Source organism: Poecilia mexicana, unplaced genomic scaffold, assembly GCF_051168715.1.
Source record: "Poecilia mexicana isolate PSO_F unplaced genomic scaffold, ASM5116871v1 scaffold_12, whole genome shotgun sequence".
NCBI classification, from domain to species: domain Eukaryota; kingdom Metazoa; phylum Chordata; class Actinopteri; order Cyprinodontiformes; family Poeciliidae; genus Poecilia; species Poecilia mexicana.
The window spans coordinates 28231332-28242144 of record NW_028263381.1 but is presented as its reverse complement, the minus strand read 5'-3'; the positions used below and the strand labels follow the sequence as shown (position 1 = coordinate 28242144).

The 10813-nt window shown below is 60.5% G+C and overlaps 1 protein-coding gene across 1 annotated transcript in view; it reads left to right on the top strand.

Moving 5' to 3' along the window:
* Positions 1–4147: 4147 nt before the first annotated feature.
* LOC106912472 (protein NLRC3-like) overlaps positions 4148–10813 on the top strand; it is a 13809-nt gene continuing 7143 nt past the window's right edge. The window contains exon 1 of the mRNA XM_088010665.1: positions 4148–4318. Coding sequence (XP_087866791.1) covers positions 4148–4318 — 171 coding nt within the window. The remainder of the gene's footprint in view (positions 4319–10813) is intronic.

Below are 10813 nucleotides of genomic sequence, written 5' to 3'. Positions count from 1 at the left end.
CGGGGAGGGTCCAGCCATTTGCTGGAAGGGTTCAGCCATTTGGTGGAACGGGTCTTGTGCCATTTTAAAGTCCCTGGCCATAAGGAGATGCCCATTGTTCCCACCGAATGTCTGAGCCCTGCCATAAGTCGACATGGGTTGGTGCTGCCCTATGTCTGGGAGTGTTTTGGGCCCCTCCAAACTCTTTTGGAGCTCAGGTCGGGGGCGGGTGGCCTTTGGGCCGGTGGGGGAGGGTCCCGGGAATAAAAGGGGAGCGCTTTTGCCATCCGGAAGCCTTCGGTCGAGGAGCTGTAGGCCTGCCACGAGGGACCCTACGGTGGTGCTGCCGGATGTCTGCGAGTCATACGGAAGCACGAGGTCATGCTGCCAAATGGCCTCGACCTGTCGAGCCGCGGTGCGGTCTGCCTTGGGTGTGAGGGCCTTTTGACCTACGGAATCATAGGGTGATGATCCCAAATGGCTGCCTTACCAGAGGCACGAGCCATAAGGAGACGTCCAGGGGTTCCACCGAATGTCTGAGCCCCTGCCCGGGTTCCGGTGCCCCGATCCCGGGTAAAGAAGCTCCATAATTCCCCCCCCCGGTCCTCCAGGACGGGGGCCGGCCCGGCGGAGGTCCTGGGACCGTCCCCCGGTTCCGGAGAACCGTGCAGGGGTATTTTTGACAACTTGTAGCGGGGCTGAGAGTGTCCGAATCCCGGGGAGGGTCCAGCCATTTGCTGGAAGGGTTCAGCCATTCGGTGGAACGGGACTTGTGCCATTTTAAAGTCCCTGGCCATAAGGAGATGCCCAGGGTTCCCACCGAATGTCTGAGCCCTGCCATAAGTCGACATGGGTTGGTGCTGCCCTATGTCTGGGAGTGTGTCGGGCCCCTCAAAACTGTTTTGGAGCTCAGGTCGGGGGCGGGTGGCGTTCGGGCCGGTGGGGGAGGGTCCCGGGAATAAAAGGGGAGCGCTTTTGCCATCCGGAAGCCTTCGGTCGAGGAGCTATAGGCCCGCCACGAGGGATCAGAAGGGGGTGCTGCTGGATGTCTGCGAGTCATACGGAAGCACGAGGTCATGCTGCCAAATGGCCTCGACCTGTCGAGCCGCGGTGCGGTCTGTCTTGGGTGTGAGGGCCTTTTGACATTCGGAATCATAGGGTGATGATCCCAAATGGCTGCCTTACCAGAGGCACGAGCCATAAGGAGACGTCCAGGGGTTCCACCGAATGTCTGAGCCCCTGCCCGGGTTCCGGTGCCCCGATCCCGGGTAAAGAAGCTCCATAACTCCCCCCCCCGGTCCTCCAGGACAGGGGACGGCCCGGCGGAGGTCCTGGGACCGGCCCCCGGTTCCGGAGAACCGTGCAGGGGTATTTTTGACAACTTGTAGCGGGGCTGAGAGTGTCCGAATCCCGGGGAGGGTCCAGCCATTTGCTGGAAGGGTTCAGCCATTTGGTGGAACGGGTCTTGTGCCATATTAAATCTCCCAGCCATAAGGAGACGTCCAGGGGTTCCACCGAATGTCTGAGCCCCTGCCCGGGTTCCGGTGCCCCGATCCCGGGTAAAGAAGCTCCATAATTCCCCCCCCGGTCCTCCAGGACAGGGGCCGGCCCGGCGGAGGTCCTGGGACCGGCCCCCGGTTCCGGAGAACCGTGCAGGGGTATTTTTGACAACTTGTAGCGGGGCTGAGAGTGTCCGAATCCCGGGGAGGGTCCAGCCATTTGCTGGAAGGGTCCAGCCATTCGGTGGAACGGGACTTGTGCCATTTTAAAGTGCCCGGCCATAAGGAGACGCCCATGGTTCCCACCGAATGTCTGAGCCCCTGCCGGGGTCCGGGGAGGGCTTCCGGCCATTTGCTGGAACGGTCCAGCCGTTTGGTGGAACGGGGACTTGACCTAGGGTTATCAGGGGTGGGGTTAGGGTTGAGCTCCCTGGAGGTCCCAGAGCCACGGGGTTTTTTGGCCAGGGTAAGGCGGGGTCCCGGTAACGGAACCCCGGGTACGGAACCTCCTTGAGCGGTCCCGGTTCCGTAGAACCGGATCTGGACATACGGAATCATAGGGTGATGATCCCAAATGGCTACCTTACCAGAGGCACGAGCCATCCATGAGGAGACGTCCCGGGGTTCCACCGAATGTCTGAGCCCCTTTTTCGGGGCTAGGGTTTATCGGGCGCCCGCCCGAACCTCCACGGGTGCTCTGGGCTCGGTTAGTCTTGCGGTCGCATCACCCGAAGCAGAGCATGATTTTTCTCTCGACCCCAACAGGAGGGAAGAGGTGCCAAAGGCGCCCTTCGCTTCTCGCAGGCACTCGTTGCATCCTGTAATTTAGCGGTTCGGGAAAAGGGTGGACTCGGTGGATCCTGTACTTTAGCGGCTCAAGACAAGGGAGGGGGAGAAGGAGAAGCAGAGCGAGCTACGGAGACGGACGTTCTCACATACTCCCTCCCTTTCGCAGCCCCAATCCATTGTAAGCGTGGCACCTTCAACCACAAGACTCCTCGATCCATGCGGGTGACCTTTTGCTCATAGCGCTTATGACGTCGTAGCAAGTAATTTAGACACATAGTAGCACCACGTGGTGCTGCCTTATTTCGGCCATTGAGCAGCACCACGTGGTGCCTCTTTCTGTCAGGAACGGAAAAAGAAGAGGACAGGAGCAGTTACGCTCTTCGCTGTACCACAATCATTGAAATGGAGCTCAAAATCAACCCCTAAACTATCGGAGCCACGTGATTGGCAACATTTTGAGCTAAATCCCCCCCCCCCCCGAAAAAACAAAAACAAAAGCCTCGGTAGCCAAGACCGTTATCGAACCCGGGTCTCCCAGCTGGGGGCCGGTGTTCCTGTACACCTGGCTATCAAGGCAGGTTTGTCTACCACGTTCATAGGACTTGTAACCTCATCTAAAGATTAAAAAAAAACTAAAACACAATAAAAAAACAAGAGGCTTTCTGCAGCCAGCGGGAAGCGAACCCTGGTCTCTGGGGCGGAGACCGGGCGGCTAAACCGCTAAACTACAGGAGCCATGTGGGTTTCCTTGGCTCATAGCGCTTATGACCTCATAGCAAGTGATGTAGACATAGGGGATCATCAGCGTCCGGACGTGCGGAAGCAGGAGGTGGTGCTGCCACATGGCCTTGACCTACGGAATCACGGGGTGGTGCTCCCAAATGGCTGCTGCCTTACCAGATGCACGAGACATAAGGAGGCCCCATTGAAAAGGATGTCCGGATGTCGAGGCTTCCCTATGTCCGAAGCGCCTCCTTATGTCTGCGGTCGGCCAAAAAGATAGAAAAGGCCTGAGCAGCTTGTGGGAATCGTACCCCGGTCGCTGGGGGGGCGCCGCAGCAGATCCACCACAAGACTACTCGAGCCATACGGGTTTCCTTGGCTCATAGCGCTTATGACCTCATAGCAAGTGATGTAGACGTCTGGGATCATCGTCCGGGTCTGGACATGCGGAAGCAGGAGGTGCTGCTGCCAAATTCCTGCCTTACCAGAGGCACGAGACATAAGGAGACGCCCAGGGGCTCCGCCGAATGTCTGGGCCTCTGCCCCGTCCCCGGTAGGGGTTCAGCCATCCGCTGGAAGGGTCCAGCCATTTGGTGGAACGGGACTTGTGCCATTTGAAAGTCCCTGGCCATAAGGAGACGCCCAGGGGTCCCACCGAATGTCTGAGCCCCCGCCCGGGATCCAGTGCCCCGATCCCGGGTAAAGTAGCTCCATATCTCCCCCCTGGTCCTCCAGGACCAGTTCCGGCCCAGCGGAGGTCCTGGGACCGTACCCCGGTTCCGGAGAACCGTGCAGGGGTATTTTTGACAAGTTGTAGCGGGGCTGAGAGTGTCCGAATCCCGGGGAGGGTCCAGCCATTTGCTGGAAGGGTCCAGCCATTCGGCGGAACGGGTCTTGTGCCATTTTAAAGTCCCCATACGAAAAGTCTTTTTGTAGACTAATAGAAATAGGGTGGATGGTTGCCATTGGGGATCATGAGTGAGCGATCCTTTATGTCACCCAAAAAGACAAAAGAGGGTTCCCGGTGCAAGCGGGCCGCGAACCCGGGCGTCCCGGGTGGGAGCGCGGCTATTGGACCACTTTGCGAACCGAGATAAAGACAGGCTGGGCAAAGGAGGGGTTATGAGTGCGGGGGGAGCCGACAGACACTCGAAGGCATGAGGTGCTGCTGCCAGATGGCGTCGGGGGTGACACCGGGGAGCGTGCCCGCGCTTTTTGGCAGCATTCGCCACCGGGAGGCATCCCTGCCGTTCGGGGACGTTAGCCACCGTGCAGCAGGGAGCCATGCGCCCAACCGTCCTGCGCCACCTGGTGTCTGTTGCCCGCAAGTGCCGTTTGAGCCGCCATAAGGCAGCACTCGGAAAAAGTTCAAAGTGTTTTCGAGCTACTTTGCGATTTTCGGGCGGCCGCCGCGCGGCCGCCTTGCTCGCTAAAAATCGGGTCTAGTTGGAACGGAGTTCTCCAGGTCGTGCTCTTTCGGGCGCCCCGGGTCCCGCGGTCCCACGAGGTCCGGTTCGGCCGCTACGATTTTTCAAAGTGGGCCCGAAATGCTCCCGGATGGCTGGTTTTGGGGCCGTTCCTCTAAGTAGGGTTAGGGTTAGGGTTAGGGTTAGGGTAGGGTTAGGGTTAGGGTTAGGGTTAGGATAAGGGATGAAAGCCAGAAAATGACTTGGATCACTCAAAATATCTCAAAAAGTAAATGAGCTAGGGGGCTGATACTTGGCACAGACACGCCCCCTGAGGGGACCTACAACCTCCCCAAGTTTGGTGGGCGTGGCTTGTTTCCTTATGGTAGCTGCCATAGACTCCCATTCATTTGAAAAAGTGGATCACTCAAAATAACTCGAAAACTAAAGGAGGTCACGAGGTCAAACCATGGTCCATAGGGACCCCTCGGGGGCCCCCACCTCCCCACCGAGTTTGGTGGTCCTAGCCCCTCCCCTTCCTATAGCTGCCATAGACTCCCATTCATTTTTGGTGATGTCATATCTCTGGCTAGGAGTGACGTAGCGAGCTGGGAGTGGTACGTACGTGCTCAGGGCGTCCCCCCGAGTCCGTGGATATGCGGATCATGGGGGATCATTGAACTTTAATTTTTCGAAAAACGCACTAAGTGTCGTACCTGGGCCTTACTGTGGGAACCTCACTAGAGTGCGTTTTGGCGCCCCCTGAGGCCACTGGAGGTACTCCTGGAGGTGATTTTTTGGAACTTCATCAGGACACTAAGTCCCCATACTTTGTCCGATCGGAACGGGAGTGGTACCGTCGTGCTCAGCAGCGCCCCCTGAGTCCGTGGATATACATATCATGTGCGTCCAAGACACTTTGTGCAAAACTTTGTCCGATCGTAACGGGAGTGGTACCACCGTGCTCAGGAGCGCCCCCTGAGTCCGTTGATATGCATATCATGTGACTTTGACCTTAGTAAAAAAAATACAAAAGTCGACCTAAGTACTGACCGAAAATTTTTCGAAAATTTTTCTAAGTGTAACCCTAGGTAAGGTTAGGGTTAGGGTTAGGGGTAGACCCAGGGCTCCCATGTGTCCGGAGGTTATAATTGAAAATGCCACGCCATGCCGAAAAATGCTGCCTAGGGGCTATGAGGTCCATGTTGGCCACGGTGCAGCATTTGAATGGGGAATTGGGGATCAGTTTTAGCCATTCGGGCGGACGGGCAGTGTCGTGCCAGACACACTTGGGGGCGCTCTTGTATTGGTTTTTGAAGGGTCCGGGTGTTGTACTGTGGAGAGGGTTTCTCTGAGTTCGGGGGTGATGCCGTTTGGGCTCATTCCTGACACGCGGAGTCAGGCGAATGGGGAAAGCGTTTCCAAATGCGGGATGGAGGTCTGGGGGGGTCGGAAGCGATGCGGGGGGGTGACCTTTGCCCTGAGGAAGCACTTTAGCCACATGGGGGCATTTGGTTATTTGAAGAAATACGTGTTTGGGGTCGATCCGTGACCCCGTGGGTGGGTGGTTGCAGCCATAAGTCGACATGGGTCGGTGCTGCCCTATGTCTGACGGGGGCAGGGTACAACAGCGCTTTCAGTCCGGCTCTCATTTTCACAGGAATTGTGTACGAGTTCCTCTAGCTGAAGTTTTGTTTTTAACTCTGCCTTGACTTGTTTCCGTCGGCCCTTTGACCGGGCGACGGGATGGAGGTGTGGGTGACATTTGGTTATTTGAAGAAGCACGGGTTGGGGGGTCGATCCGTGACCTCGTGGGTTGACGGTTGCAGCCATAAGTCGACATGGGTCGGTGCTGCCCTATGTCTGGGAGTGTTTGGGGCCCCTCAAAACTCTTTTGGAGCTCGGGTCCGGGGCGGGTGGCCTTTGGGCCGGTGGGGGAGTGTCCCGGGAATAAAAGGGGAGCGCTTTTGCCATCCGGAAGCCTTTGGTTAAGGAGCTATAGGGCCGCCACGAGGGAGCCGAAGGTGGTGCTGCCGGATGTCGCGGGCCTGCAGGCCCGAAAGGTCAAGCTCCAGAGGTCACGGGCGGCTAGGAGGGGCCCAGGCGGGCGTCCCGCCGCCCGGCCGCCCTCCGGGCGGTCGGGCGACGGTTCCCCCGAGGTAGGGACCCAGCGGGAGGCGTTACTCTGAAGACAGACCGCGGCGAGAACTACAGGGAACCCCAAGGGACGGTAGGGTCGGGTTCGGGGTCCCCGGAGGTCCCAGAGACGCGGGGTTCGGAGCGTAGGTCGGGCGGGTTCCCGGTTACAAAAGCCCGGGGTCCGTCGGCGCCTGGAGCGGCCCGGTTCTGTAGAACCGGTTCGCCATAAGTCGACATGGGTCGGTGCTGCCCTATGTCTGGGAGTGTGTCGGGCCCTGAAAAAATCTTTTGGAGCTCGGGTCCGGGGCGGGTGGCCTTTGGGCCGGTGGGGGAGTGTCCCGGGAATAAAAGGGGAGCGCTTTTGCCATCCGGAAGCCTTTGGTTGAGGAGCTATAGGGCCGCCACAAGGGAGCCGAAGGTGGTGCTGCCGGATGTCGTGGGCCTGCAGGCCCGAAAGGTCAAGCTCCAGAGGTCACGGGCGGCTAGGAGGGGCCCAGGCGGGCGTCCCGCCGCCCGGCCGCCCTCCGGGCGGTCGGGCGACGGTTCCCCCGAGGTAGGGACCCAGCGGGAGGCGTTAATCTGAAGACAGACCGCGGCGAGAACTACAGGGAACCCCAAGGGACGGTAGGGTCGGGTTCGGGGTCCCCGGAGGTCCCAGAGACGCGGGGTTCGGAGCGTAGGTCGGGCGGGTTCCCGGTTACAAAAGCCCGGGGTCCGTCGGCGCCTGGAGCGGCCCGGTTCTGTAGAACCGGTTCGCCATAAGTCGACATGGGTCGGTGCTGCCCTATGTCTGGGAGTGTGTCGGGCCCTGAAAAAATCTTTTGGAGCTCGGGTCCGGGGCGGGTGGCCTTTGGGCCGGTGGGGGAGGTTCCCGGGAATAAAAGGGGAGCGCTTTTGCCATCCGGAAGCCTTTGGTTGAGGAGCTATAGGGCCGCCACAAGGGAGCCGAAGGTGGTGCTGCCGGATGTCGCGGGCCTGCAGGCCCGAAAGGTCAAGCTCCAGAGGTCACGGGCGGCTAGGAGGGGCCCAGGCGGGCGTCCCGCCGCCCGGCCGCCCTCCGGGCGGTCGGGCGACGGTTCCCCCGAGGTAGGGACCCAGCGGGAGGCGTTAATCTGAAGACAGACCGCGGCGAGAACTACAGGGAACCCCAAGGGACGGTAGGGTCGGGTTCGGGGTCCCCGGAGGTCCCAGAGACGCGGGGTTCGGAGCGTAGGTCGGGCGGGTTCCCGGTTACAAAAGCCCGGGGTCCGTCGGCGCCTGGAGCGGCCCGGTTCTGTAGAACCGGTTCGCCATAAGTCGACATGGGTCGGTGCTGCCCTATGTCTGGGAGTGTGTCGGGCCCTGAAAAAATCTTTTGGAGCTCGGGTCCGGGGCGGGTGGCCTTTGGGCCGGTGGGGGAGGTTCCCGGGAATAAAAGGGGAGCGCTTTTGCCATCCGGAAGCCTTTGGTTGAGGAGCTATAGGGCCGCCACAAGGGAGCCGAAGGTGGTGCTGCCGGATGTCGCGGGCCTGCAGGCCCGAAAGGTCAAGCTCCAGAGGTCACGGGCGGCTAGGAGGGGCCCAGGCGGGCGTCCCGCCGCCCGGCCGCCCTCCGGGCGGTCGGGCGACGGTTCCCCCGAGGTAGGGACCCAGCGGGAGGCGTTAATCTGAAGACAGACCGCGGCGAGAACTACAGGGAACCCCAAGGGACGGTAGGGTCGGGTTCGGGGTCCCCGGAGGTCCCAGAGACGCGGGGTTCGGAGCGTAGGTCGGGCGGGTTCCCGGTTACGAAAGCCCGGGGTCCGTCGGCGCCTGGAGCGGCCCGGTTCTGTAGAACCGGTTCGCCATAAGTCGACATGGGTCGGTGCTGCCCTATGTCTGGGAGTGTGTCGGGCCCTGAAAAAATCTCTTGGAGCTCAGGTCCGGGGCGGGTTGCGTTCGGGCCGGTGGGGGAGGGTCCCGGGAATAAAAGGGGATCGCTGTTGCCATCAGGAACCCTTCGGTCGAGGAGCTGTAGGCCTGCCACGAGGGACCCTACGGTGGTGCTGCCGGATGTCTGCGAGTCATACGGAAGCACGAGGTCATGCTGCCAAATGGCCTCGACCTGTCGAGCCGCGGTGCGGTCTGCCTTGGGTGTGAGGGCCTTTTGACCTACGGAATCATAGGGTGATGATCCCAAATGGCTGCCTTACCAGAGGCACGAGCCATAAGGAGACGTCCAGGGGTTCCACCGAATGTCTGAGCCTCTGCCCGGGTCCGGGTTCACCGAGCTGGGGGCGGGTTCCAGCCATTTGCTGGAAGGGTTCAGCCATTCGGTGGAACGGGACTTGTGCCCTCTCTACAAAGTGCCCAGCCATAAGGAGACGTCCAGGTGTTCCACCGAATGTCTGAGCCCCTGCCCGGGTTCCGGTGCCCCGATCCCGGGTAAAGAAGCTCCATAACTCCCCCCCCCGGCGTTCCAGGACGGGGGCCGGCCCGGCAGAGGTGCGGGGACCGTCCCCCGGTTCCGGAGAACCGTGCAGGGGTATTTTTGACAACTTGTAGCGGGGCTGAGAGTGTCCGAATCCCGGGGAGGGTCCAGCCATTTGCTGGAAGGGTTCAGCCATTTGGTGGAACGGGTCTTGTGCCATTTTAAAGTCCCTGGCCATAAGGAGATGCCCATTGTTCCCACCGAATGTCTGAGCCCTGCCATAAGTCGACATGGGTTGGTGCTGCCCTATGTCTGGGAGTGTTTTGGGCCCCTCCAAACTCTTTTGGAGCTCAGGTCGGGGGCGGGTGGCCTTTGGGCCGGTGGGGGAGGGTCCCGGGAATAAAAGGGGAGCGCTTTTGCCATCCGGAAGCCTTCGGTCGAGGAGCTGTAGGCCTGCCACGAGGGACCCTACGGTGGTGCTGCCGGATGTCTGCGAGTCATACGGAAGCACGAGGTCATGCTGCCAAATGGCCTCGACCTGTCGAGCCGCGGTGCGGTCTGTCTTGGGTGTGAGGGCCTTTTGACATTCGGAATCATAGGGTGATGATCCCAAATGGCTGCCTTACCAGAGGCACGAGCCATAAGGAGACGTCCAGGGGTTCCACCGAATGTCTGAGCCCCTGCCCGGGTTCCGGTGCCCCGATCCCGGGTAAAGAAGCTCCATAATTCCCCCCCCCGGTCCTCCAGGACGGGGGCCGGCCCGGCGGAGGTCCTGGGACCGTCCCCCGGTTCCGGAGAACCGTGCAGGGGTATTTTTGACAACTTGTAGCGGGGCTGAGAGTGTCCGAATCCCGGGTAGGGTCCAGCCATTTGCTGGAAGGGTTCAGCCATTCGGTGGAACGGGACTTGTGCCATTTTAAAGTCCCTGGCCATAAGGAGATGCCCAGGGTTCCCACCGAATGTCTGAGCCCTGCCATAAGTCGACATGGGTTGGTGCTGCCCTATGTCTGGGAGTGTGTCGGGCCCCTCAAAACTGTTTTGGAGCTCAGGTCGGGGGCGGGTGGCGTTCGGGCCGGTGGGGGAGGGTCCCGGGAATAAAAGGGGAGCGCTTTTGCCATCCGGAAGCCTTCGGTCGAGGAGCTATAGGCCCGCCACGAGGGATCAGAAGGGGGTGCTGCTGGATGTCTGCGAGTCATACGGAAGCACGAGGTCATGCTGCCAAATGGCCTCGACCTGTCGAGCCGCGGTGCGGTCTGTCTTGGGTGTGAGGGCCTTTTGACATTCGGAATCATAGGGTGATGATCCCAAATGGCTGCCTTACCAGAGGCACGAGCCATAAGGAGACGTCCAGGGGTTCCACCGAATGTCTGAGCCCCTGCCCGGGTTCCGGTGCCCCGATCCCGGGTAAAGAAGCTCCATAACTCCCCCCCCCGGTCCTCCAGGACAGGGGACGGCCCGGCGGAGGTCCTGGGACCGGCCCCCGGTTCCGGAGAACCGTGCAGGGGTATTTTTGACAACTTGTAGCGGGGCTGAGAGTGTCCGAATCCCGGGGAGGGTCCAGCCATTTGCTGGAAGGGTTCAGCCATTTGGTGGAACGGGTCTTGTGCCATATTAAATCTCCCAGCCATAAGGAGACGTCCAGGGGTTCCACCGAATGTCTGAGCCCCTGCCCGGGTTCCGGTGCCCCGATCCCGGGTAAAGAAGCTCCATAATTCCCCCCCCGGTCCTCCAGGACAGGGGCCGGCCCGGCGGAGGTCTGGGACCGGCCCCCGGTTCCGGAGAACCGTGCAGGGGTATTTTTGACAACTTGTAGCGGGGCTGAGAGTGTCCGAATCCCGGGGAGGGTCCAGCCATTTGCTGGAAGGGTCCAGCCATTCGGTGGAACGGGAC